General features: G+C 43.3%; 1 protein-coding gene across 13 annotated transcripts in view; it reads left to right on the top strand.

Moving 5' to 3' along the window:
- Positions 1-26,825, top strand: part of NRXN3 (neurexin 3) — a 1,424,661-nt gene that overhangs the window by 1,028,725 nt on the left and 369,111 nt on the right. For all 13 annotated transcript variants that reach the window (XM_066627886.1, XM_066627867.1, XM_066627878.1 and 10 more), the window contains one exon: positions 759-940. In XM_066627886.1, the coding sequence (XP_066483983.1) occupies positions 759-940 (182 nt within the window). The remainder of the gene's footprint in view (positions 1-758; positions 941-26,825) is intronic.

Consider the following 26,825-nt stretch of genomic DNA (forward strand, 5'->3'; position numbering starts at 1 on the left):
AGAAAAGCCATGGCAAGAATTAGACAATAGACACAGGTTTCAGAGAGGTTGAAAGTGCTGGAAGCAGGAGCAAGAATGAAATCAAGGGAGAAGTGAAGTGCTCTCTCCCAGCTCCTGACCCAGCCTTTTATTAAGTCTCAAAACACATGATATAAGATTACGTAGTTGGGAAATTTCCACAAGGATACTACTTTTCATACCGGCTGTCTACTAACTAGTTCTAGCTTCACCGCAAACACATTCCTAGATAAGATTCTTCTTCCTAGCATTCTGCTGCTCACAGGCACAGAGTTCAATGACCCAACATATTTCCAAGGTTGGTTGAGTGTGCTCAACTGCGCAGGCGTGCCTGACTGTCCTTGATGCCAAATATGCTAAGACATCTTAGTGCCTATGTATGTAAATACTACAATGTATGTGATACGAGATGCAGAATGAATTTCAATGCAAAAGAAGCCTAACCGGATTGCTTGTCACAACGAATGCAGTCTTTTAGAGGCAATGCATTATCTACCCTGTGCTGCTACAGAGTAGAGTCTGGAAATGTTCGCGCTTTTCTCTTTAAAGTGCTTGCTTTGTTATTAATTTATAGTGTTCATATATTTAATTCAGAGAGAAACTAACCTCATAGGCCTTGGACTTCAACACTTTCACTAATGGAATCGTGTACTTAGATGTGTTATAATCTGCCGTAATTATGACACTTGCTGCAACTGGACAAACTAACACCTTCCTTTTTTATTGGCTTTGCTTTCCAGCTGGTGCCACATATATCTTTGGGAAAAGTGGAGGCCTCATCCTATATACCTGGCCAGCAAATGACAGGCCCAGCACACGGACAGACCGCCTTGCCATTGGGTTCAGCACAACAGTGAAAGATGGCATCTTGGTTCGGATTGACAGCGCTCCCGGTCTCACTGACTTTCTGCAGCTTCACATAGTGAGTACAAGACTCCCCTCCCCCTCCACTCCTTGGCCAGCATCTTGGTTTCAGTTCCCACTCTCATTCAGTACCATTATCTACAAATGGAAACCCATAAGACTTTATGAAAAACTCCAAGTGAATTGGCCAGAAGTAGAGTACACAGAACTAAATGCACAATACCTAGTCCTGCTGAGATACTGTGATTGGATTGAACTGAATACTACCATTTCCCCACAATTACCACAACTCTTTATGAACTCTTATAACTAAATAAAGCTTGAGGATATGATACTATAAGTGGCCATTTGCTTTAGTTTACCAGTTTGGGGCTATTTGTGTATGGTTTGGGTCACTTTTCCACAATTCAGTGCTTCCTACACATATATCCTGCACATTTGGACTGTTTAGCTGGTGCATTTAGATCTGGTGGCTGCGTTGACCGCTGTTGGTGTCCATATGATCAGTTGATATGACAAAATTTGCAGCGTTTTCCCCTCCCCAGTCTACGTCTTCCATTGCTCAATGCCTGTTGCATTTCCTCAAAATGTAAGTGAAAGTGTCTTAAAATGGTATCTGTGCAAAATCCTGACATTGCATAGTGTATATGCAGTAGACACAGTGAATTGCACTGGCTAGTGATGACAAGGTATATGCTGTTCCTTTATTATTTGTTCAATGCAATTTCTTGCTTTCCCTGAGCTGGGAGATCAGGACAGTTACAACAAATCCTTCTCAGATTTTATGCATCAAACCTCTATAATGTGGTCGACTGAGAGATAATTACTGGATCAAGGCCACCCAGTGAGCTGCATAGCTGAACTATGAAAAGTTATTATGACATCTCAATCATCTCATCTCAGTTAGGAAAAGGCCAGCGTTAATTTGTTACCAAATGTAATTTCATGTAGAAAATCAAGGAACTGATGTGCCCCTTCATCTTGACAATGTGTGACAACGCTCCCCACTTTCCCATTGTTGCAGGATAAGTGTGATAATGCTTGGCTCAGCGTGAAGTGCTGACAAATAAATCCCTGCATGTTTAGAGGTACACAAATATAGACTAGCGGCCCAATACTATTGTCCACCAGGCCGTAGCATGCAGCACTGCTGACAGTGCATGTACCACATTTTGGGGGGGGGGGAACCAGGTGGCCCAGGAGAGGTAAGTAAAAATGATATGTTTTACTTACCTTCCCATAGGCTGCCTGGTCTCCAATGGGTCTCCAAGGGCCTATACCAGCAATTTAGTCTAAGGAACCTCAGAGGGCATGTCAGACCAAGAAAATGGGAATAGGATCTTGGTATGCGCCATTGCCACTGAATTTCTCCCCCTCCTCCCTTTGAACTACCCCTGGTTCAGCCTGGTCCCTGCTCTGATCCTCTCCCAAACTGCCCCTGCCACCTTATCTGCTCCAGAGGGAAATCTGGGAGCTACTGGCACATGTCCAGGGCCCCTAGACATTTGTGTTGCTAGGTCCAAAGCACACAGTGACTGCATGTTTTTCTCTCCACTGCGGCTTACACTGATGGATCACAAGATCTGTCAGCCTAAGCCCAGCATTGGATGCGGCTGTTAGTCTAATTAGAATTTTCCCTAGGCATAGCCTAAATGTAGATTTTTTTTTTTGTAGTTTTCCAGCCTAATCCTATGCATGTCTACTCATAAGTAAGTCCCATTGTCAACAGTGGAGCTTACTTCTAGGTAAGTTTGCATAGGATTGCAGCCTTAGACACTGTAATGCAGAAAAAATGGAACTAGCACAAGGAAGAGCACTTGGAGCTCTTTCTAGACTCTAATTTTACCTCCTAGTTGGGCTTTGGTTAATTTCTTTCACCACATTATTGAAATGACATAACTTTTGTTCATAGTACTGATGCTCTTTTCTTCTGTGATGGTAGTTTTCCCTGAATACATTTTTTTAAAAATGATCTGGAGATAAGAAGTAATTATTAAAAAAAAAAAAAAAAAGACAAACAAAAAACACCACCAAGCAATGCTCTGGTAATGATGAGATTATATCTTCAACATGTGATGATGTCTACTTCCAATTCACATTGGCAATTCTTTGGTAACCTCCCTCTTGACATCTGCAGACAGCTCAAGGGAGCCATAGGACATTTATTACCACATAATTTTCCTATTTGCATACTGGGCGAAGGGAATACAAAAAAGGTATCTTATTAATTTCTTTTGTGAATATAATTTATGGGAAATCCATTTGGATTCATTTTTTAATTATGAGCCCTTTAGACACTCTGGAGATTTATGTGTTCAGGCATCTGTTTTGTATGACAAGAATCTATAACCTCGGAAACCTTTTCCCTCCTGATTTACAGTGCAGATGTGAGTGAGACGGCAGCCCAGGGAGAACGGATGGTGCACCCTCCAGAATGACTTGGCTCATGAATTTCTAGGCATTTGTATTGCAAAGGGCTGAGTCTAGGTGTGCGTGAGAAAGAGAGGGCGAGAGAGAGAGAGTTGGAGTAAGATGCATACTGTCATGGAGAAAGTTTTGCTTTGTATATGGACAGTATGCTCTTTGGGGGGGTGACAGGGAAGATGGGTGATGCCCCCATCCTAGGTAGCCTGCCAAGTTCAAACGGGGGCCCAGTGCTTCTCCCCGAGCATTAGCCTTGCCCTACCTCACCACAGCTGCCACCTGGTGATTTACAGCATGCAAAAATGCTTATGGAGAGTAAACAGAGAGTGAGCGAGACAGCTGTGACTTATGATGGATATTGTGCTGCTGATGTCTACAGGGAGAGATAAATCACCCGCCTGTGCACTGAAGCTTTATTTTCCTGTCTTTCATTTGGGTTTTTATTGCAAACTATCAGTATACCCCTGCTTGATCCTCTATAGGCAGTAGATTGGACCCAGTTCTACAGATGACTCGGTAGAATAGGTGAGGCATGGAAAGGGGGGCAAATAAGCACTTCTGTTTTCTTGAATGGAGCCTGAATGCAAACACATTCACCGCGACTTCTAGGGTGCTTTGATTCAAAAGCAATTGGGCTATTTGACCTTGAATAGATGACTAGAAGAGGGAGTGTCAATGGAGGAGCTGTAGCTCAGTGGAAGAGTGCACGTTGTGCATGTAGAGGATACAAAATTTCCGTTCTGGGTGTCTCCAGGAAAGGCTGGGAAGGACCCCTCTCTGAAAACCTGGAGAGGTGCTGCCAGTCTGCATAGATAGTGCTGACCTGGATGTGCCAATGATCTGACTCAGTTAAGGCAGCCATATATGTTCTTGGGTCATGGAGGAATCTTTGCCCACATACCCCCGCCCCCATTAATGGCATGAAACAAGGTTAACTTGGGTATAAATTGGGGCATTTTTATTAACATCACAGCACACTCTGTGGTAGTTCCGAATTAAAAGAACTTCTCCCCATTTAGTTCTGGCACATACCCTGGAGGAAACAGAGACCATTGTCACTTCCCCCTTGGGTGTTACTGCCCTGACTCCAACCTGAGGGCACCTCATGACGACTCTGGGTTTTCCACACCAGCCCCTGGAAAAGGGGGCAGCGCAGACAAATTGCTGCACTCATCCCAAGCCTGGCAGCCTTTGAGATGGAATTTGCATTTCAAGCCCAAAGGATCACCAGCCAGCATCCCTGAACTAGATAGCCTCTTAAGATTGGTTCTGGTTCTCCTTCTGATGCCTGCTTACCTTAGGGTGCACACTGAATCCCAAATCCTACTCCCTTTCCCACACTGTACTGGCTCGGTGTGGCCAATTGTCTGGTAATATCACACCTCAAAGACAATCTGGGATATGCCAAAATACATTCCACCAACATCCGCTCTAAAGAAGCAGAACATTCCTTCCTATCCGCTAACTTCAAAATATCCACAACGGACGGGTTGGGGTTTGAAGCCTCCCAGAATCAGAATGTCCGGGCAGAAGCTGTATGCTGTAAACATTGTCTTGGTCTCACCCCTAGCTGGGCTGATGTCCAATCAGATGTCTGCATTCCCTACTCTCACTTCATGCAAGGAAGGATCGGGCAAAGTGAACCCACTTCTTAATATGGAGTAGTTGTGTTCTTCAAAGAAAGCTCCTTCCACACATCTATTAAAAACAAAGGAACATCTGTCCTGGCTGTTTGTAATACCCAAGGTATACTGACTTGAGATACAACCTCAGACGCATGTCTGAAAAGTGGAGGTAGAAGTTTTATAAATAAAAAATAAATTTCAAAGGCTTTAAGGATACTAAGATCATTAAGGTGGTAGTATTTGACCTAGAAGAGTAAACTAAGATTGAGAGTTCAAACGCACACGTATTCCAGTGACCAGTCAGACAAACTAAAGATGCTGAGAGGAAATGTTATCAATATTCTCCACCTTGAGTAGTTATGGATTAAATAACTTCACTACTAAAATTGACATGGCAATGCTGATGTGATACCATATTTGCAATATTCTGTTCTGGAAAAATAATACTTTTGGGGTCTATGACTAATGCACACAATTCCGTGAGTTTAGGATCTGCCTTGTCTATTAAACATTCTGGCTCCACAACGGCACTGGTAGCATTACAGGTTTGCAGTATTAAGCAGGGTTATTTATAGCATTCTCGCAGGGCTCTGAGGCATAGACCTATAGCCCTTTTTCTCCTAGTTGCAGAGAAGAGAGCATGACTGGAGGAGTCTGGAGACTGGTTCTTCTTAAGGGGATAGTGCACAGTTTAGCCTGAATAAAATAACACTGGAAGTATTCCATTTCATTAGTTTTATGAAAATGGTCTAGTGAGGGTAAATCAACCATTTTACCCAAGCTTAGGTGGCTACCTTTTTTTCTGGTCTTGTGTATGTTCTTTTCAGAAATACCTGGCATGTAGAAATTTAGCAGATTTTTTTTTTTTTCCTGATTTGGAGATAAAGCAGGGAATTGGCTGTGCTAACCCCTTCCCCCCCTCCCCCGGCACTGTTCTTTTGAGTTGGGGGCTGCCTGCCTTTATGCCACATCAAATAGACTTGCTGACCTTCCAAACAAGCCTCAATCCCATCTTTGTTGCTCCTGGTACACCAGGTGTATAGCTCAGTGCAGCAGTGCAAGAAATAAGTCTGTGACGCCCCGTTGCTAAAGATGATGGATTTCTGATCCCCAGCTGCATTCAGCCAGCATGGAGGCTCAATGCACTGATACGGGGATTCATTACCCACCCACTCAACAGATATAATATGCTTAAATCCTTGCGCTTCCAACTGCTGAACGTGGCAAACTACTCAATGCTGCTTTGATGGATAGACTGTATAGCAAAATAAACTGTATGGCTGAATTACCATCCAGAGCAAAATTGATAAGCTGTTGGGGCTAGTTGGCCAGACAGAAGATACACATCTGGGAGTGATGCTGGAACTTCTATTCTCTTGGGCAAGGGTGATCAGTTCATATTAGTGGAATGTAATTTAAGATGGGGGCGGAGAATTGACGTTAGATAGCAGGATGTAATTCTGTGAAATGATTTTGATCAGCGCTGACAATTAACCAAGGATTGTATGCTGGCCCTGGAAGTTGAAAGGTATTTTGTTCTTCCCGGAAACTCCACATTGATTTCATTTTTATTTTTTTAGTATAAGGAGTAGGATTTGCTATAATGGGCCAGAGCTCCGTGGGCTAGTTTGTTGCTGGAAGAATCAATGATGAACTGCCTTTGATAGAGGTTCTCTGCAACTAAGGGATGCAATCCTAACCCGCTTTCATAAGAACATAACATAAGAACATAAGAAGAGCCCTGCTGGATCAGGCCAAAGGCCTATCTGGCCCAGCTTCCTGTATCTCACAGTGGCCCACCAAATATCCAGCACCGACATAAGGGCAATGCAGCTCTGAAGTAAGGGAACAAACATTCCCTTACATTGAGGAGGCCTCCATGAGTGCCACTCAACTGCAGGATGCTGCACACACCCCATTGGCGCAGCTACACCAGTGCTGGAAAGTTGGTTAGGATTTGGGCCTAAAAGACTGTTGAGGTAGGCAGAAATCAACAGGTAATGCTTTTGCCATTGTTGCATCTCCATGCTGGGGAAAAACCATACCTGTTATTTCTGCCTGTTATGAAACCATTGAAGGAACAGAGTTTCTCCACCACTACTTTTTGGGAAAAGGACTAAATAGATGAGTAGTGAAATTCCTATGCTCTTTTCTAAATCATAGCTTCACAAACAGTAATGGAATGGGTTTTTTTTTTGTTTGTTTGCTTTTTTTTTGAAGGAGATGCATATTCTTACCAGCATTTGACACCTTCCAAAATAGTTAAGGGAAAGCAGGCATATATTTTTTGCATTCTAGAAATGAGCTAGGGAGTGGGGGAGAGAAATGAGATCACCTATTTCATTGTGGGATAGCTGCTGATATTGCTTGAATTTGTGAGACTGCTGTCCCCAATAAGCGACTGAGATCATTCTCTTTTATTGCATCAGCCAATTATCGAACAGAACAGGACAAGCCATGGAGGTGTTAAGCTTGCACAGTTGCTAAAAACTAAACGTACATAAACTGGATGCTAGCCTAAAACACAGCTCTGAAAACATGGCTGAGCAATTCCATTGACTTCGATGGGGTTGCATAAAACAGACATATTGGATGGCAGCCAGAAAGTGTTTTCAGAACCAGCCTGTTGACATGCCCTTTCCCCTGCCTTTTCTGCCTCATTCGTACAAAAATAATTGCACACAAAGAAGAACACAATTAAACGTGCTTCTAATCAAAGCATCTCATTTATTAGTTTTTACTGAGCACTGTAGCACCACCTGCATTACAGCATCCCAAAATCAAATTCCCAGTCTTCTTGCTAAGCGGTGGCAGCAGGGTGCAGCAATAATTCAGTGACTACTTAAACACAAAAGGAAATTAAAGCAGCGCAATTATTAGTTTAATTTACCCCTAGCTTGATGTCTGATGTGTCTGCTGCATCAAAGGTTAACCACTGCTTGATACGATGTCAGACTACACTGAAATTGTTCCAGTCTCTGATTAGCTGGCAAATGTAGTGTATTGTTTTTAAAGGCAGAGACATAGCACTGATTACTACCAGGAAAAGAAATTACAACTGCTATCCAGGGCCCACTAATCTGAGAGTAAGTCTTATTGAACTCAACGGGACAAAGAGAGCCACGTGGAATTCCAAGTAGAGATGCAGAGGATTGCACCCTAAGTGCAGTCACATTAAAAAATATTTTATATAATATATAAAAATAATGTATTTACACAATGCCTTTCTTCCCAGTGTGGTACTTTAAAATACTTTGCCTATACCTTATACAAGGAATCACTCTTCTTGAAATGTCACCGTATCTGCAACTTTTTATTAACATAGGAAGAATGGCATTTTCAAGCATTACCTAATTAATCTTCAGAACATCTCTACCAGAGGCAGCGATATGAGTCCTGAATCTATTAGAACAGAGAACAGATGCATGGTTTCTGCATACAGGGGGAACTGTATTAGATTAGGCAAAGATGAACCTGTAATTGGATTTATACTAATATGATTTTTAATATGCACGCCACAACTACAGTGGTATAGTTAAATCATTATAGCATGTGCCTTCCTAATAACTCACTATCAATGTATAACTTGTCCTCAGGCACTCAGTGTACATCTACAAAATCACCCATTCCTACTGCTGACTGCTATGATCACCCACCAATCTTAACTGCTTTGCCAGTGAGTACACAAAATTGGTCAACTGGTTGAGTACAGAGGTTAGAGCAGTGGTTTCCAACCTTGAGGCAGAAATGACCACTGAGGACCACTGAGGCAAAAATTGGAATTATTGTGGACCACACTACCCCCTGCATACAAAAAATACAATTACATTTGTAATAATTGGAGAATATTTATTAGATATTTATTAGATTTATTTACAGAGAATATTTCTGAGTTACTGCTTTTGTTGCCAGCTGTGGCTGCAGGCAATCCGTTCCCTGCTCTCTGTTGTGGTCTGTGGGGAAGCATCTTCAAAACAAGTGCCCCCCCCCCCATGGACTACCAGAGATGGCAGAGAATGGACTGCCCACAGTTGCAGGTGACACTTCATTGATGGCTACAAACAGTCTGTCCTTCACTCTCTCTGGTGGTCTGTGGGGGGAGGGGCACTCACTTGGCAAGATGCTTGAAGTGATCACAGGTGATCTTTTTTTCGGAGATCTCACAAACCATTTTTCAGGGTCTCACAGACCACGTGTAGTTCCCGAACCGCAGGTTGGGAACCAGTAGGTTCGAGTGTTGGGCTTTAATTGAGCAGACCTGAGCCTGAATTTCTGCATGGGCCCTGAACTTGAGTGTTGCAAAGAGAGGCACAGCCAGTGGGAGTTTGTGGCAAACTTTCAAGAACGAGGTTCAAGGCCGGCCCAATAAGGAGGCCAACTGAAGCGGTCATCTTGGGTAGCACATTGATGGACGTACCTATCTCTGTCTACCTACTTGCCTCCATTGCTCGTCTTCCTTCCTCTCCTTCGTTTAGTAAAGGAAGAAAGGGACAGAAAGGAAGAGAAAGACTGGATTGGAAGAGAGTGCTGAGCTAGAGCACTGGAGACTAGAAGAGAAGAGGCTGGCACATCGTCGCATAAGGAGGACAGCCTTTGTCATGCCACCTGAGACATCAGGAGATATTGGGCCAGCCCTGAGGAGGGTGCAGGGATCTAGCTATTGCATAGGATCTTGCCAGAATGGCTGAGCTGCTGCCTACTCCCTGATTCAAAAACCTAGAGGCATTGGTGAAAAGGTCTGCATGTGATTTGCATCACACACTGGAGCAACGCGATCTCATTCTTTGGCCATGACTTTTGACATGTTTGACTAAAATCATGGTCACCACTGTTTGAAATGTGCATGTCCCATCAACCTTAGCAGATTCAAGGGGCTTGATTTGATGTGTGCCCATATGGCTCAATTTTTTAACTGGTGCCTATCCATGAGTTGCAAAGAACCACCCAGGAGGCACAGGAGAAAGAAAAATACCATTAGTTTCTGGAGATTTAGTACATATTGCCAGCTTATTAGTGGGCTCCCACAGATCCCTTGGTACAGTCATTCTCAACCATTTCACCTGGGCTATGATTCCCAGGGTCCATAGTAAGAAAGGTGTTCCCTTTTGTTGCAAGCATTTGGTCAGAAGTGAATGGACCTAGCACAAGAAGAACCCTGTGAAGGTGAGTGGGGCCTTTTGCCTGCCATCTAGGGGCATTAGTTGAGCAGTGATTTGAGCCCCTTTTCCTTACACACCCAGCCAACAGCTTAATTAAACCCACCTATTAAAAGTGGTAAAAGCCTCCCCCTAAACCCTCTTATTTTCGTTGAAGTCTGACATTTTTGTGTAGCTGAAATCTTTTCTTAATTGACACAAGATAAACGGAAATAATCCTTTCTTAATCCGAGAGGAGGTGGCTCCACAGAGGTTTGTGCTGGCTTAATGGAACTGATTTACATTCATGTAGTGAGCTGAATTGGTGCAGCTGTTTTGTGTGTATGTGAAGACACAAGCCAACAGAGACAGAAACAAGAGGCCACCAACAAGAGCATGGCTCCTTGGGGACACCATACTGTCCTTGGAGGTCTTTCAAACATGAAAGGGTAGAAGTGACATTTGCTTAGCTGGGGAGATCTGTTCGGATCGCAGTCTGAGGCGGTATTGTGCATGCACTAATAAGCATCCCCCTTTGGTTAACCTTACACTGCATAAACCATAATTGAACTGAAAAGCTTCCTGCTGATTTGAAAGGCTCATGTTAAACATGGGATGCAGGCTGCTTTTTCTGCCATCTCTCTGTATAAAAGTTGAGAGGGTAAAAAAAACAACACAGCCAATCTCCCCCTTGACCAGTGTTTAGTGCGTGGCACCTCGTAGTTAGATACACGGCACTGAAGGAATCCCATGAGAACTTGGCAGCATCTCCGGCTGCTTCTTCTTTTCCACCGTATTATTCCGGGAGCTGCATTTGAGTGATTCCCAGTCTCTCAAGAGGTAGTTCATAGTAGAGCTGGCATAATCTAGGATAGGATATACCAGCAGTGGAGGATATTTCTCATCCGAATCTAATGATAAGGTACGTCATTCACTTTAAGCCCAAATTTATCTCTGCTACTCACAACCCTGATAATAGCTTACTTTTTATTGCTGTCAGTTATTGCACCCAGGAAAACAGTTCCCTGAACACGCACCTGCAGAGAAAGATGATGTTCGGACTGGTAAAAAAAGAAAAAAGAAAAAAAAATCCTACATGCATTCACCTTTCCTGTTAACATAGGATGATGCTGTGCTCTTATTTTTCAATGTATGCTTGCTGCTTGTTCAGGTGGCTACCTTCTGTCCAATTGGAGCTTGGCTAATCTTAGTAAAATAAAAGGGGGTTGAATGAAGACAAAGTTATGTTCTCCTTTACTGGGAACTTTTAAAAATCAGGTGACCCATTTCCTCATTGGATTTGCTCCCCAGCTACTTTTAAACCTGATTATGTAACTTTCTTATTCCCAAATATTATGGAGTTGAATGGGTTCTACATCAGATTTAGCCAAATGCTTGTTGACGGGCCCGTAGCTCAGTATTGGAACACGTGTGCTTTCCATACAGGTGTTAGGTTCAGTCCCTGGCATCTTTTGTTAGAAGGACCTTAGTAGGGCTGAGATCACAGAGAGTAACCACCTATAATTTGTACAGGGAGTGCACGGAGCTCTAACTGAGCTGTGCAGGGGCAGCTCTGGAGTGCCATCGCTCCAGAAACTTTGGGACTCTGATTGCACAGCTGAGGGAAGTCAGGCTGCAAGTCAGCAGTAGATAGTACTGGAGTTGATAGACCAACAGTCTAACTTGACCGCACAGGTTGAACACTCTCTAATCCAAAAATCCAACATACTCCAGAATCTGCAACTTTTCTGAGCTCCGACATGATGCCACAAGTGGAAAATTCCACACCTGATCTGGTGTGATGGGTTCCAGTCAAAATGCAGGCACACAACAGAGGGTTTATTCAGTATCTCCAAAGGGGAAAAAAGACCCTTTCAGCTCCCCTTCAGCTGCCATATACTTTTCCGTGCATGCCCCATCCCCAAGGTATCCCATTATTTTATGCAAATATTTCAAAATCTGAAAAAAAATCCAAAACACTTCTGTCTCCACGCATTTCAGATAAGGGATATTCAACCTGTGATGAAATATATAATTCCTCCAGGTATCATTCTTGGATGGGAGGAGCTGGTGACTCAGTGATGGAATACCTGTTTTGTGTGCAGAAGGGGGGCTGGGAAAGACCACTGCCTGAAACATTGAGATCCACTTGCTGGCGCACCATATTGCCAGCTTGGACAAACTGAGCTAGAAAAACCAATAGTCTGATTCCATATCAGGCCACTTGGCATATTCATGTGAACCCTGAATATGTAGGACTTGAATGTTAGGGGGCTTTCACAAGTGGCATTGTGAACACACTTTAGTCATTTGCTTGTTTGTTCCAGTATAGCTTGCATAGCATTTTTTTGTTTGTTTTCTTTTGTTTTGTGGCTGTGAACGTCCTTGGAAATGGGGGTATTTAATTCAAAACCAGCTGGTACATTTGCTTGCTCTTAGGAGCAGATGTGGTCTTAAAGATGCATGTTACCGACTGCTAATTGCCATTTGTGGCCATAAAGAAAAGTAGCACTATTTGGGGGGCATGGGCTGTTCTGGACCAGAATGTGGTGTGCAGGGTAATTTTGCAAGTTTTGAACAGTGTTGACACTTGATCATGCATCATGCTGATCAGCATGATGCTTCTGAAAAGACATAAGCAATAAAAAGAGATTTAAATGCCTTTTGTGAAAACAGCTTTTGTGTTTATTGCTCGGAATAACTTGGGCCCCAATCTCTTTGCAATGGCTGTTCAAAACATCCCACTGTTCCCTCGACAAAACTTTTTTCCTTTCTTAGTTACATGCTGTTCGGATGCATCCCACTGTCTTCTGAGACGATGAATAATTCGCCTCCTGCATTTATTTTGTTACCTTGATAGTATTTATAGTGTGTGATCATATCACCTTTGAGTATTCTCTTCCGCTCTGCACCGTATAAATTTAGTTCCTTTGGTCTGGCTTCCTGAGTTTTATTCTGTAGCCCTTGCACTCAATCATTTTTAGTTGCATTTTATTTCTCTCCAGCCCCGAATATTTTTGTCACTCTGTAGGGTCTGTATTAAAAATGGCAAAGCTGATCTGGAAAATCATATATGTAGTTGCCTTCTATTTCCAGCTATGTACCTACAAATTTGTAGGAAAGCCATACAAAGGAAAGCCCCAAAATTTAGATTTCTCCATGATGCTTCATAAATATCCCATTCCATGTAACCACAGCATTTTGGAATCCACCTCTCTTGGTGCTGCCACACACGGCTCTATATCATGTGCAAATGATGCAACCCATGTGGGTGAGGCTAATCACAGTCTTTTGTTTTGTTTTTGTGGTCTATTTGTTTAATCAATGTTTATCTCATTTTTCAATAGAATTAATACCCAAAGCGGTTAACAAACAGCCAAAGTAACATATAAACCTTATACAAAGGGAAAAAATAATTGCCAATGGAGTGTTCTGCATCCTATGGTAGGGGAGTGACCAGATGGCCCAGGCAGTGGCGTCACTAGGGCTTGCAACACTCAGTATGGGATGCCAGCGTGTCATCCCCCCATGCAGTGGGCGGGGCAACACCCCAGGTGGTGGGTGTGGTGATGTACCATCACTACGCCGCCACTGGTTTTTTGGCTGTACCTTTTGACAGAACAAAGATAGAACACATTCTGCATGAAATTACGCATTGATTGATATATAACATGATGGTATTATTCCTCCAAACTGTGATTTTAGTGATTTTGGTCATTAGTGGTGTCACACACACCCCCAGGGTGTCAACTTACAACCACCTTATTGCAGCAGTTCTCAAACTTTTAGCATTGGGACCCACTTTTTAGAATGACAATCTGTCCAAGACCCACCAGAAGCGATGTCATGATGGAAGTGACATCATCAGGCAAATTAAAATAAATAAGTATAAATAATTAAAGTAAAACAAATAAATAAATAAGCAGAAACCATCCCTGGTCCACCAAGTGAATTTCCTCTGTAACCTTCCTGCAATAACACCCCCCTTCAAAATCAGTAAGGTTTTCAGCCCTACCCAGTGCCCAGTTCAATTTAAGAACTTCTGTTTAAACCAGATCACTGGCAGGATCCACCTGGCTTTGCAAGTCTCTAAAAAGTTCACCTTATCAGCTAAAACCTCTGTTTTGATCCTCTTTGATGGGGGTGGGTGGTGGGGGGGGTGGTGGGAAGGTTGCCTTCTGGAGCATTTGTTGAGCTCCAGTTCCACCAGATTAGGACCATTCTGGTGGCTTCTCAATCCCCTTTGCCTGGCCTGACCAGCCAAGGCATGTAAACACAACCATGAGGCTTAGTTTTGCTTTCCATAGGGCTCAATACATTCATCTGCTTGGAGGAAGGGACTTCCTTCTCAGGTGTTTTTGGGGGCTGCAATCATTGGATCAGGACCATTCTGGTGTTGTTGGATTCCTCTCAGCCTGCCCTTTCTGACGGACTAGGGCAGGGTCGCCAACTCGCGCATAAACGCGTGATATAGCTCAGTTTCACTTTCCATAAGTTTCCATGCATTTTTTGATCTCCGGTTTTTTGGCCTTAATTTTTGATAGAAAGGAGATATTTCACTCTGATGTTTTGCATAGTATTCTGCTGGAAATTCCACATCCAACAGTATATAGCTTGATGATATTATTCCTAACCACCGCAATTTAGCATGTCACCCCCCCTGTGCGTGTCACCCGGTGTGGCCCACACCACCCGCACCCCTGTAGCGACGCCATTGGGCCCAGGAGAGATAAGTAATTTTTTTTTAATCTCCCAGTAAGCTACCTGGTCACCGATCTGTCTCCTTGGACCTATGCCAGCTATTTATCTGGTGTAAGACTGAAAAGCCACGGGGGCCATGTCAGCCTGGGAAAAGGGAGATAAGAGCCTGATGTGTGTGACTGCTGCTAAGATGTATCCCTCTCCCACCCTTAAACTGCCCATGCCATTTCTGGCCAAGTCTACCCACAATTTTCCCTGCAGGCACCTTAACTGCTCTGGTATGACCTGGTTGAGGTGCAGGAGGCCTCCAGCATTTGTTCCCAACAGCAGCATTCCTTTTCCAAAGTGCCATCAGGCCTTATGGTGGCAGATCATGAGATCCACCACCATAAGCCCAAGATTGGATTAGGCTGCCAAACATTTAAACAAATATAATGCATATTTGCGTATTTCAGAACTTATATAACATTTTACCCACAGCACAGTGAAGGTTAGTTAAACCTTCAGAGGCAGCAAATCACTAGACCACTGGTTCTCAAACTTTTAGGGAGTTTTACTCCCTAAGTAACTCTTTGCGGGGGAGGGTAAAGGGCAGCAACGCAATCCCTAGGATCATGTCACTAAGGGGGGGCGAGGGGGGTGCTTTCACTTACTTTCACTCATTGCGGGCTGCTTCAGGCTCCAGGAGGTGCAAGGAGCCCTGCGCAGCCCACTGCAGGGCTCCCTGAGGCTTGAAATTGCAAAGCACTTCCAGTTTTCAGGGGATGCTTTTCGATCATGTCATTTGAAGATTCTAAACCTTGGGGTGAGGATCGAATGTCTTCCAATCACTCTGTTCTCTTTTCCTGACCCATTCAGTTGGGGCAAGGAGAGTAGAATGAACTTAGAGGGCACTCCAAGTCTTGTGGGGATGATAGTGCATCTTATGGCAGGACTCAAGCATCTTTCAAAGGCCTGATAGTGGGCCCTAAATTCCATCACATCTCACAAACTAATAAAAAAAATGTATGCTGTTCCAAAGGTTTATCACAGTCTTTGTATCATAGTATACATTTCTTGACTGGATTCCGGTGCATCTTCGTCTGTCATGTCTGCCTTTAGTCACAACCTTGGCACTGTGCTGTTTTAAATGCTATTTCTTTTCTTTGAGTGCTCATATTTCTTCAGCCTTCTGGGAGTGTTATTAAATGATAAGGTTGGATTGGAGGGAGGCTGCCTTGCTGTTCATTATTATCAGGAGCTAGGAAACAATCAGCGTTTTGACATGCTAGATTGGTAGGTTGGCTCCCGTTAGAGAAACTCTGTATTTGAGAGAGAATCCTAGTGTATGATTCCATCTGGAGATGTCACAGTATTCCAATGGCTGATGATGAATGAATGACCCCACCTTCATTCCCCAACACACAAACACTATTTTTGGTGGTGTCAGGCTGCCATGTCTGGGCTGGGAGATAACTGAAGATTTGTCCTTTCTAATGACAGCATTCACACCAAACCAATTCTCCATTATGTAGGATGGATGTGTAGTTTCTGCTTTGTTGGACAACTCTTGCGAAAGAATGGCTCTGGCCACAAGTCCTGTAGTGGGTCACTTCATGTCCTTATCAGGACTACCCTCAGCTGTCAACAAGCTCTCTCATTCTCTACCCTCCTGAGCTGCCTCATCAAACAGACTCTCTTGGCAAGCTTTGCTTAACAGTATTTCATTTTCACCTCTTTAATAGAAGTACAGGCAAGAAAGCAAAATTCTGCATAGCTTGAGAGAATAGTGGCAGCTCTGGAGAAGAATCAAAGGATGACTGTGAAGCATAATTATTTCTAGGATGATACAAGAGACCTTTGAGGAAGCAGAGAGATTGAGTACAGTATTGTTAACTTAAGAGGAAGTGGGAGAAAAAAAAGGAATCTATTATATTATCATCTTCCTGTTTAGTATAAAAATTCCTACTCGCTTTCCTCAGCTTCCTTCCTCCAAATTCACTCTATGAAGCATTGGATTTTTCAAGTTCATTCTATATTTGGTGGCCTTAAACTTATTAGCAAGACTTGAGACTTTTGTCCAGCCAGAGTTAATCACATTTAAGCCCTATTGATTTCAGTGGGAGAGATTGAAGCTCACACTTAATTTTCCTGTTGAAATCAATGGGGCTTAGGAGGGCTGGACTTTGGCTCAATCATGCTCTGACTTTTTTTTAAGCACCCTTAAAAATAGATTATTTTTTTTTTAAGATTTGAAAAATCCTCATTTTTAAGCGTGCATTTTTGAACCGTTAAACTTTCTGCAAGATTTCATTGGTGTTCCAATAGTGCGTGCTTGAGTTCAGTTTTCACGGTAACAAGAATGCGTTTTTCTTTGCTTGTGGAGGGAGTACACATAGCTTGGCTGAGAGACGGTGTTGACACCTGCAAAAATGTACGGTCTAAAGCACTCTTTCTTTTATCACTTGCCAGTTCCAAAACTTAACATGTAAAAGCTCCTTTAATACCTTTTGAGCGGTGCTTTGAACTTTCCCTGTGCTGAAATGACTGATCTCCTTTAGTAAATACAGGGCTTTTGCCTTATCCTTTAAGGGAGCGAGTGATAACAAAAGTGGCTGGCAGATTCTGAGGTCATTTGTGTCCCCCCTGCTGGCCTAGGTCAGAAGAAAGCATTTGAACATGTCAATACAAATAGTGTCTTAGCTACTAAGCGTCATTCAGTGTCTTTTAGCATCTCATTCATTTTTAATGCTAATATGCCCTTTAGAAAACCAAACAAAAACCCACCCAGGAATGGTAGTAGGGTTAGATTACATTTTTACACACTGCCTCATGGCTATGGTAGTGCATGGTGGCTTCCAGCAATCACAAAACATTGCAGATCAAGGATATCTTCACCTAGTTTAGAAACGGTGCCATGTTTTTCATGTTTGGCCCTATGAGGGCTTGTAGAGAAATATCATTTGACTCATGCTTTGGTATCTGTGGAGCAGAGATGCCACAAATAACCATGGTTTCCTGGAGCAGGAATAGCATATCTGCCGTCACAAGTAGGAGTCCCAAGGAAGCAACAGATTTGCAGACAAGGTGGGCGCCTCTTCCATTTCTTCCCTAAATAGTCATATGCACTGTATCTGCTTATCTGCTAACCACATTCAGCAGACTGCTCCCAGCCTCCGAATTCAGAAACAAACATTTGCATATTTACATTTGGAATCCACTGAGATTTCCTCAAGCCGTGGGAAAATGGCAGGTAGTAGTCCAATATGCTTGACACCGTGAATAAAGGTGTAGTTAGATTCAGGTGGTGGTAGGGGAAACCTTGTCTTTGCAAAATGATTCGTACTCCATAGGCTGAGAGAGAGAGAGAGAGGAATTTGATCCACTGGGAGGCAATGTCTACACAGATCTATCCTCCACCAAAAAGTGAGTAAAGAAAAGCGATTAACTAAAAAGGACCGGGTCTTCAGAGAGATAAAAATGGTTTATTTTGTACAAAAAGTAATTAATGTGTAGGACAAATGAGTTAAGATGGGAGAACAGAGACAGTGGGGAAGATTTACTTGAAAAACTAAAATTGGAACATTACAAGCAAGAGGATGGCTTACTAGGAAAGTGAAAGTGAAAACAAAGTGGCAAAGATAACACTATTCTATATCCTTTGATATAACCTTATTTATTTATTTATAGAATTTCTACCCCACCTTTCAGTCCTGCTAAGGGCACTCAAGGCGGCTTACAAATAGAGCAATACACTGATATATATGACAAAAACAATAAAAACAATAAAACACAATAAACTTGGATCAGAATTAAAATATGTTCGTAAAAAAGCACACACACACACACACCCAGTGTCAGCATACAAGAACTTCCCTGAATAGATAGGGTTTAAGACCCCACTGAAAGGATTCCAGAGAGAAAGCTGTTCTCAACTCGGGGGGAGGAAATTCCACAGGTGGGGCACCACCACCAAGAAGGCCCTATTTCTTGTATGTATACCTTTTAGAACAGTACTTCCCAAAGTATGGGTCATGACCCACTGGTGGGCTGCAAGCCCAAGCACAGTTGGTAGTGATCTGGATCCTCCTGCCCACACATGCGCTGGTTTGACTCCAAATAGGAGCCATTCAAGAAGCCCCTTACTTACCGAGGCCTCTACTGGCCCGGCAACCCACTCTACAGGCCACTGCAGGCCTCAGAATAATAATAATAATAACAACAACAACAACAACAACAGGTATTTATATACCGCCTTTCTTGGTCTTTATTCAAGACTTTATTCAAGGCGATTTACATAGGCAGGCTTTTTATTTAAATCCCTTATTAAATAGGGATTTTTACAATTTGAAAGAATGTTCTTTCTTTCAAGAACCACTACATTCAGGTGTTTCATTCTGATCTGGCTTCACATTCTGGCCTCCATCCTCCCACGCTCAGAGCAGATGGAATAGCTCGGCTACAGCTTGTCAGCTGCTTCAAGGTCGCACGGTGCCAGTGGCCTCGAACTGGCGACCTTGTGGATGTTATCTTCAGGCAGACGGAGGCTCTACCCTCTAGACCAGACCTCCTGCCAGAATGGTCCTCAGAAACCTCCGTAAGCCACTTCTTCTTTCAGGGTCCACTTCCTGTTTGCTTCTGAAAACTGGAAGTGCCTTACAGAGGCTTCTGAAGGCGATTCTGAGGCCTGCAGAGTGGGTTGCTGAGCTGAGAGAGGCCTCCAGGACCACCAGGAGCATCATGACCCGCCGCAAAGAATGAAGTGGGTCACAGTGCTGCAGAGTTTGGGAACTCATTTTAGAATAACTGGAAACATTTAGAGAACATTTCTGTTGTCCCCTTTTCAAAAAGGATGTCATAGAGTTAAAACCACTACAGAAAAGGGCAACGAAAATGATTGATGGAATCTCTTCTTTATGAAGACGAGCCAAGATGTTCTGGGTTACTGAGTTTATAAAAGAGATTACTAAGAAGGAACATGATAAAAGTGTACAGAATTGTGACTGAAAATGAAACAAGATATAATTGTTCTTCTCTTGCAGTAGTAGAGCAGAATGAGCTTCATCTTTACTTTTCCATAAATTTGTTTATTTACTGAAAACATTTTGACCATCCTTTTATTGCATCTAAGCCAACACAAGGTAACTTGCAATTAACAGAATAAAGCAGTGGCATCACTAAGGTTTGCATCACTTGGTACCAGAAGCCATCTTGTTGCCCCCATGATGGACCTCCTACCATGCTGCGGGCCGGGCAATGCCCTAGGTGGTGGGCATGGTGATGAACCATTGCCCTGCATCACTGGTTTTTTTGGCTCTGATAGAATGATTTCTCCATTCTGATAGAATGGAGATATTTCAATGTTTGAGTGATTTGTTTCATTGCATTCTGCATGAAATTACACATTGAATATATATAACATGACTGTATTATTTGAAAGCAAGAAGATATAAAAAATTTTGGCCAGTAGTGGTGTCACCCCCCCATGTGTGTCACTAGGTGTGGCCTGCACCTCCCTAGCAATGCCACTGGAATAAAGCACCAAATGAACATAAATTAAAAGTAGCATTAACAGAGCCAAAAATCTGCAATGAACTTGTCTCGTGAAGTACCACCCAGATACCCCAATGAAAGGTTTTGCCCCAACACTCCTAGGTGCTGGGTCCGATGGAGCCGAAAAGTGATGGCCCAGAGAAGTGGCCTACAAAATCTTCTCAGTAAGTAAACGAACAGATAAAACACTTGCTTAACTACCATTGGTTTCAGTAGGACATAAGAAGCTACTACGAACGACATAACTGGATAACCAAAAGTATTGTATAAATTAATAATTCCATCAGATTCAAGAGAAATGGCTGTCACAGAGTGACACGAACCTCCAAGCCATGAGCAATCTTGGTCTCCATCTCAGTTGGAGTGGAATGAGAACATGCTGACCCAAATATTGTTTAATGTGAAATAATCAATGCCTCACTAATGCAGAGGATGAAAAGCTAATTTGGGTTCCATTCAGGAAGAAAGGCCAGATGAAATTGACTCTTTTGCATTGCTCTACAATTATGGCAAACATTATTGCCATTTGCCACCTCTTTGGAAGGCGATTAAAATAATTGTCATCTTTTCAGCCTCCTCCTCCAACAGCCCTCTTGGGTGTCAGCTTCCTTTTGTGTGCTGAAGGGTTGCACTGGATCTGTGTTGCTGGGAGAAAAGCAAGGCTCAGCATAATTGAGCCATTTCCCTGTCACACTGCTTTGCTTCTTTATCTCATTACTCTCCGTGGGTTGCAGCAAGTTCAATCATATGCAGTCAAAAAGCTGAACTGATGAAACAAAAGCATATATCCAAGATACATACCTGATCTTTGTGCATTTTGAACTAGAGAGGGAGAAAATGTGGAAGGGCAGCTTTGGGCAAAGCTTGCTTGAAGGACCTCATCTGCCATTAGTAAACCTTTGTCAACTCAGGTTACATAAGAACATAAGTAAAGCCCAGCTGGATCAGGTCAAAAGCCCATCAAGTCCAGCCTCCTGTATCTCACAGTGGCCCACCAAATGCCTCAGGGAGCACACAAGATACCTGCATCCTGGTGCCCTCCCTTGCATCTGGCATTCTGAGGTAGCCTACTTCTAAAATCCAGAGGTTGCACATACCCATCACAGAGCACATACCCATCACGGCTTGTAACCTGTAATGGACTTTTCCTTCAGAAATCTGTCCAATCCCCTTTTAAATGCATCCAGGATAGATGCCATCTCCTCATCATGTGGAAGGGAGTTCCACAGAATAATTGCATGCTGGTTAATGAAGTATTTTCTTTTGTTTGTCCTAAATCTCCCAGCACTCCATTTTAGTGGACGTCCCCTGGTTCTGGTGTTGTGTGAGAGAAAAAAGAACATCCTACTATCTACTTTATCCATCACCTACATGTATTTGTATGTCTTAATCATATCCACTCTCAGGCACCTTTTTTCTAGACTGAAGACCCCAAATGCTGAAGCCTTTCCTCATAAGGGAGGTACTCCAGCCCTGTAGTCATTTTGGTGACTCTCTTCTGCATCATTTTGATTTCTGCTATATCCTTTTGAGATGTGGTGACCAGAACTGGACACAGTACTCCAGGTGTGGCCTTACCATAAATTTGTACAACTGCATTATGATATTAGCCGTCTTATTCTCATTAACCTTTTCTAATTATCCCAAGCATCCAAAGGGTTGACAGTGACACCTTTTCGGAATTGTTCTGTAAAGAGAAGACCCATTGATTGCTTTGAGAATTCTTTGTGAGCATGTATTCCATTATTTCTTCAGTGCCCCTAGAGAACACAGCAAGTTGTTGTTTTTCATATTGACACAGAAAGGATAGTTCTGCACCAATGCCCCCCAAAAGCTTTATGGCACTGCGACCCATCTCCCTAGCAGGTCGTGAAGTGCTGCTGCGTCTTGTGAGGCCCCAGAGGTCTCTTCTGGTCCAGTGACCCATTCTATCAGCCTTCATGAACCTCAGAATGGGCCATAGAAGCCTGGGAAAGTCACATCTGGTTTTTGGAAGTCGCTTCCGATTTTACTGGTAGTGGCTTTTGGGAGCTTCTGTGGGACATTCGGAGGCCTGTGGAGATCAGTAGGGTGGGTCAATGGCCTGGAAGAGGTCCTCAGGGCCTCCTAATGCTCTAATTTGGGGCCATCCAGAAGTAAAGGGGGGTGGGATGGCCCGGGTTGCGACACACACTTTGGGAAACCCTGGTTTAATGTTACCCCTCACTCACACTGTGCTGTCCTTGTACATTCAAATACTCATTTGCTTCCTCCTCTTTGAATTGTGAGACGTCCTTTTGCTGCTCCTGTTTTTAAAACATTGCAACAAAGCATGCGGCAGGGCCACCAGTATGTATGGTTGTTGACCACGTGTGTGCCACTAAGCACCCAGCCACTGCTGGAGGAGGTGGGTTGGCTGGGGGGTAGGCTGTGAGCGGGGAAGATTGGGGCAGAGTTGGTGCCACAAGGAGGCTTGGCCAGGGAGGGCAGCAGGAGGTTATCGACGGCAATAGAGATGCCAATATCCTATGCCCCCAGCCCCTTGAATTCGCTTGGACTTGCATCAGCCAAAAAGCTGGTGCAGATCCAAGTAGACCCATTGGTGGGCTTGGTAAGTAAGAATTTCATGTATTTACTTCTCCATTGTACCATGATCTCAGGCCGACCTGCAGAGTCTGCAGAGCGAGGACCATGTGAGTGCCCCTGCACCCTGCAGGCTGGCTGAGGACAGGTTTCAACCAAAAGTACATCAACATTAAAGCATACAGAGAGAAGTTATTCCACATTTTGGGGTTTTCATTCTTCTTAATCATGGACTGATTCACTGACTTTTTCCTACATTGTTGTTCATCACAGTTACCTCACAGCAGAAGTGTTTGTCCTACTCTGAGCACTGACTAAATTAAAATAGCATAGTCTCACCCAAACCAGGAAAAGTCTGTTTTTTAAATACTGGAAATCAGCCAGAATGGGGGGAAAAAACGAAACACAGAATAAGTACAAATCAGCTAAATATGGTTTATGGCAGACATAATGATATTTAAGCCTGGGTATGAAGTTCTTCCTTTCCAGTAGTCAATGGGCCATTTTTTTCCACATATTTTAATTCCCCCCATTTGTTTTCTTTCTTTTTCTTTTATGACAAAAGAAACCCCACTGGCTTTTATTTTATGGGACTCCCTGCTTTTCCCTCCTCAGGAAGCATGAAAGGTAGGGAAAGAATGTTAGTCTCATAGTACATCATATATCCAGTGCAGTTTGTTAAATAAATGAATAATGTTGTTTAGAAACAAATCTGAAATCCCTATTTACAATGCCCAAATCGGATTAGGCTGTTTGTCTGGCTTCAGTCATGCCCCTCAGCCAGTGGTCAGTCATTGATTTAGGCAGCTTCTTTGCTGCTCTTGTTTGTGCCTCAATGTTTTGGACACCATGGAAAAGAAAAATGGTATCAAAGAAAAATGTACAAGCCTAATCCTCTAAAGCAGAGGTTCTCACACATTTAGCACCGGGACCCACTTTTTAGAATGAGAATGTGTCAGGACCCACCGGAAGTAACATCATCAAGCAGGAAAATTTTTAACAATCCTTGGCTGCAGTCCTACTCACACTTACCCAGGAGTAAGTTTTATTTACTATCTTCATTAAAAGAACACACACAGTAGCTTGTCAAAAGTACAGGTCTGTAACATTTCTCCAAATGCAGCCACATACCATGATAGCATCAAGTCTAATATATTTAAAATAAAACATTGAAATGAATGGGAACCCACCTGAAATTAACTGACGACCCACCTAGTGATCCCGACCCACAGCTTGAGAAACACTGCTCTAAAGAAAGCCACTTGCCTAAAGTGGTAAATTTAAATTCCCCCTCCCACCTTATATAAAAGACTCAGGGGAGTATGAATAGATCCTGACCTCTCCTTCACAACACCCCTGTGAGGTAGGCAGGTAGTAGAGGCCACCCAGTGAGCTCGACAGTTGACGTGCCGATGTCAAAACTCAGCATTGTAGCTCCTGCACTATGTTGGTTCCAGTTTGTGTAACAAAGCTGTACAATAGTTACAGAATGAGTGTTTTTAGCAACTTGTTCTTTATTACACATCTGCTGCTTCTAAAGCTTTTTCTCATTATTCAACAGGATCGTTACTGCTTTCCTTCCATTATATTGTATGGATATACGTTTTCATTTGCTGTAAGCCAGAGCTTCTCAAACTCCGGTGTCACAATGCCCCAGCCTGAGGGCCCAGCCTCTTCCCTCTTAAGGGGTGGGGGCAGGGGGGAGGCAGCGATGCGATCTCCAGGATTGCATTCCTAGGGGGGCTGCAGGGACTGGCATTTGCCTACCAGTTCCTGCAGCAGCCGCCCAGGGCTGCGTGACCCTCCATAGGGCTCTCCAGCCTTCAAAAAAGTGAAAGTGCAGTGATTGCACTCCGCTTCCGGTTTTGCAGAGGTGTGAATGCGTACAGTCACATTTCTTCCTTTCCAGTTCGTCCATAAAATGTTACTACTGTACTTTATGAAACACATAATTAATGGATGGAGTCCACTGCCATATGGATGTGGTGAAGGTCAATTTTGTTAGGGATGTTTCAAAGGGAATTCATAGAGGACAAATCTAACCATGGTTACTAAACATGAAGGCAGGATGGAATCTTCAGGTTCAGGAGCAGAATACCGGTTGCTAGGAAGCAATGGCAAGAAGAGGGTGTTGCTTTCAAGCCCTGCTTGTAGACTTCTGGAGGCATGTGGTTACACAAGAACAGCCCCGCTGGATCAGGCCATAGGCCCATCTAGTCCAGCTTCCTGTTGGCTACTATGGGAAACAGAATGATGGACCTTCAGCCTGATCCAGAACTGCTTTTCCAGTATTATTATGGAAATCAACTTGTGAATACAGTGGGGCCTTCATATCTGCAGACCTTGCGGATATGGATTTCAGTGGATAATTAAATCTGTGGAAAGCTGACACAGCCGACACCTCTGGTCTTGTATGGGATATCATATGAGACCCTCCGGTATGGTTTGGCACCCATGTTGAGTCAAATCTGTAGGTTCTGAACTCACAGATAAGAAGGGCCCACTGTACAGGACCCCTCTCATCCATGAAATACATGGGTGACACTTTTTCTTCTTGTAAAAATGTTGCATGATATGATAAATCATAGGACGTTTTCTGATGTTACCTTTCTAGCATAGGAGCCAGTGTGGGATGTACCCTTTCCATGGCACCCCAGTAAGACTACTCTAAACAACACTTTCGCCTTGTGAGAAGTAGATAATTCATGTGATATTGAGTTGCAGTGTCATGCAGGATTGGGGAATTGCTGTGGCCCCATGGTAGAGCACCTGCTTTGTATGCAGAAGGTCACAGTTTCATTCCCTAGCATCTCCTAGTACTGCAGAAAAATATTCCTGTCTGAAACCCTGGGGTGTCCTGCTAGTCTGTGTTGACAATACTGACCTTGATGGGCCCAATGGTCTGATTTACCGCTTCTGATGATTTCCTCCTTCTTCGGAAATCCCTCAACTTCCCTTGTATTCATTCCCGCAATAAAATAATTGGTATTTGTATTGTTGAGACTGGGTGTAATACGGGAAAATCTAGGCCAGTGTGGGAGGAACTCATGATCAACCCATTTCAATGTCTGTGTTGCCCTTTCCAGGAAATACAAAGATCACATCCACGGGGGCCATTAAGTATCGGGTGGGTGGCTGTTTTCTATTAGGAATGATGGGCACAATTGTGTGTTCGTGTCAAATTGATTGCATAAGGGCACAAACAAAATTTCAGTTCAGTGGGCCACTGAGCAGTGGCTCAATGAGTCACTGCTTGCTTCTTTTATACTCTACCCTATCCTATTGCCTCACTGTGGCTTCTTGCAGTTTTGGTAATCTTGATCACAGTAATCTTGAGCCACGAGCCACAAAAGCACCTGGAGTCTGAGATGTTCACTTGAGTAGAAACAAGCGGTTTAATGCAACCCTAAGACTAGTCTGTGCCACCCACATTGCTCCCACTAAGAAATAAAACTATGTCACCCTGTGCCTGATCTTGGAGAAATGCACAGAAGCAATTTTGCAGTTTACTTCAGCTTGGGTTGACATAAACTCTAGAAGAAGACTGACAGAAGGGTTGCCGAGACCAAAACAAAGATTCTGTTCTAAAAATGAACAACACAAAACACTTTGTGTTCAAGTGTTTGTGTTCAAAACACTGAGAGTTCAGCAGAAGGAACATCCGAGACAAGAAGAACCAAGTAATCTAGCAAGTCTTTTCCATCGCTCGAATTCTGTTTCATGTTGTAAATCAGCACTGCAGTGGGTTGTGGCTGAAAAAGAAATTGAGGCTCTCATTCACTGTCCCAGTAGTGGTGGGAATGCCTTGGCAATGTATAATAAGCAAGCCAGTGAAGGGGGTAAAGACCTTTTCCTCCAGCCCTGTACCCCCACGCATTTGTCTTGTGGTCAGATGGAAAGGGAGAGGGCAAGATGTACTAAGGACAGGAGGGTGCCACCTTCCCTCAGCACAGATACTCCTGAC

Source organism: Tiliqua scincoides, chromosome 1 (genome assembly GCF_035046505.1).
Source record: "Tiliqua scincoides isolate rTilSci1 chromosome 1, rTilSci1.hap2, whole genome shotgun sequence".
NCBI classification, from domain to species: Eukaryota; Metazoa; Chordata; class Lepidosauria; order Squamata; family Scincidae; genus Tiliqua; species Tiliqua scincoides.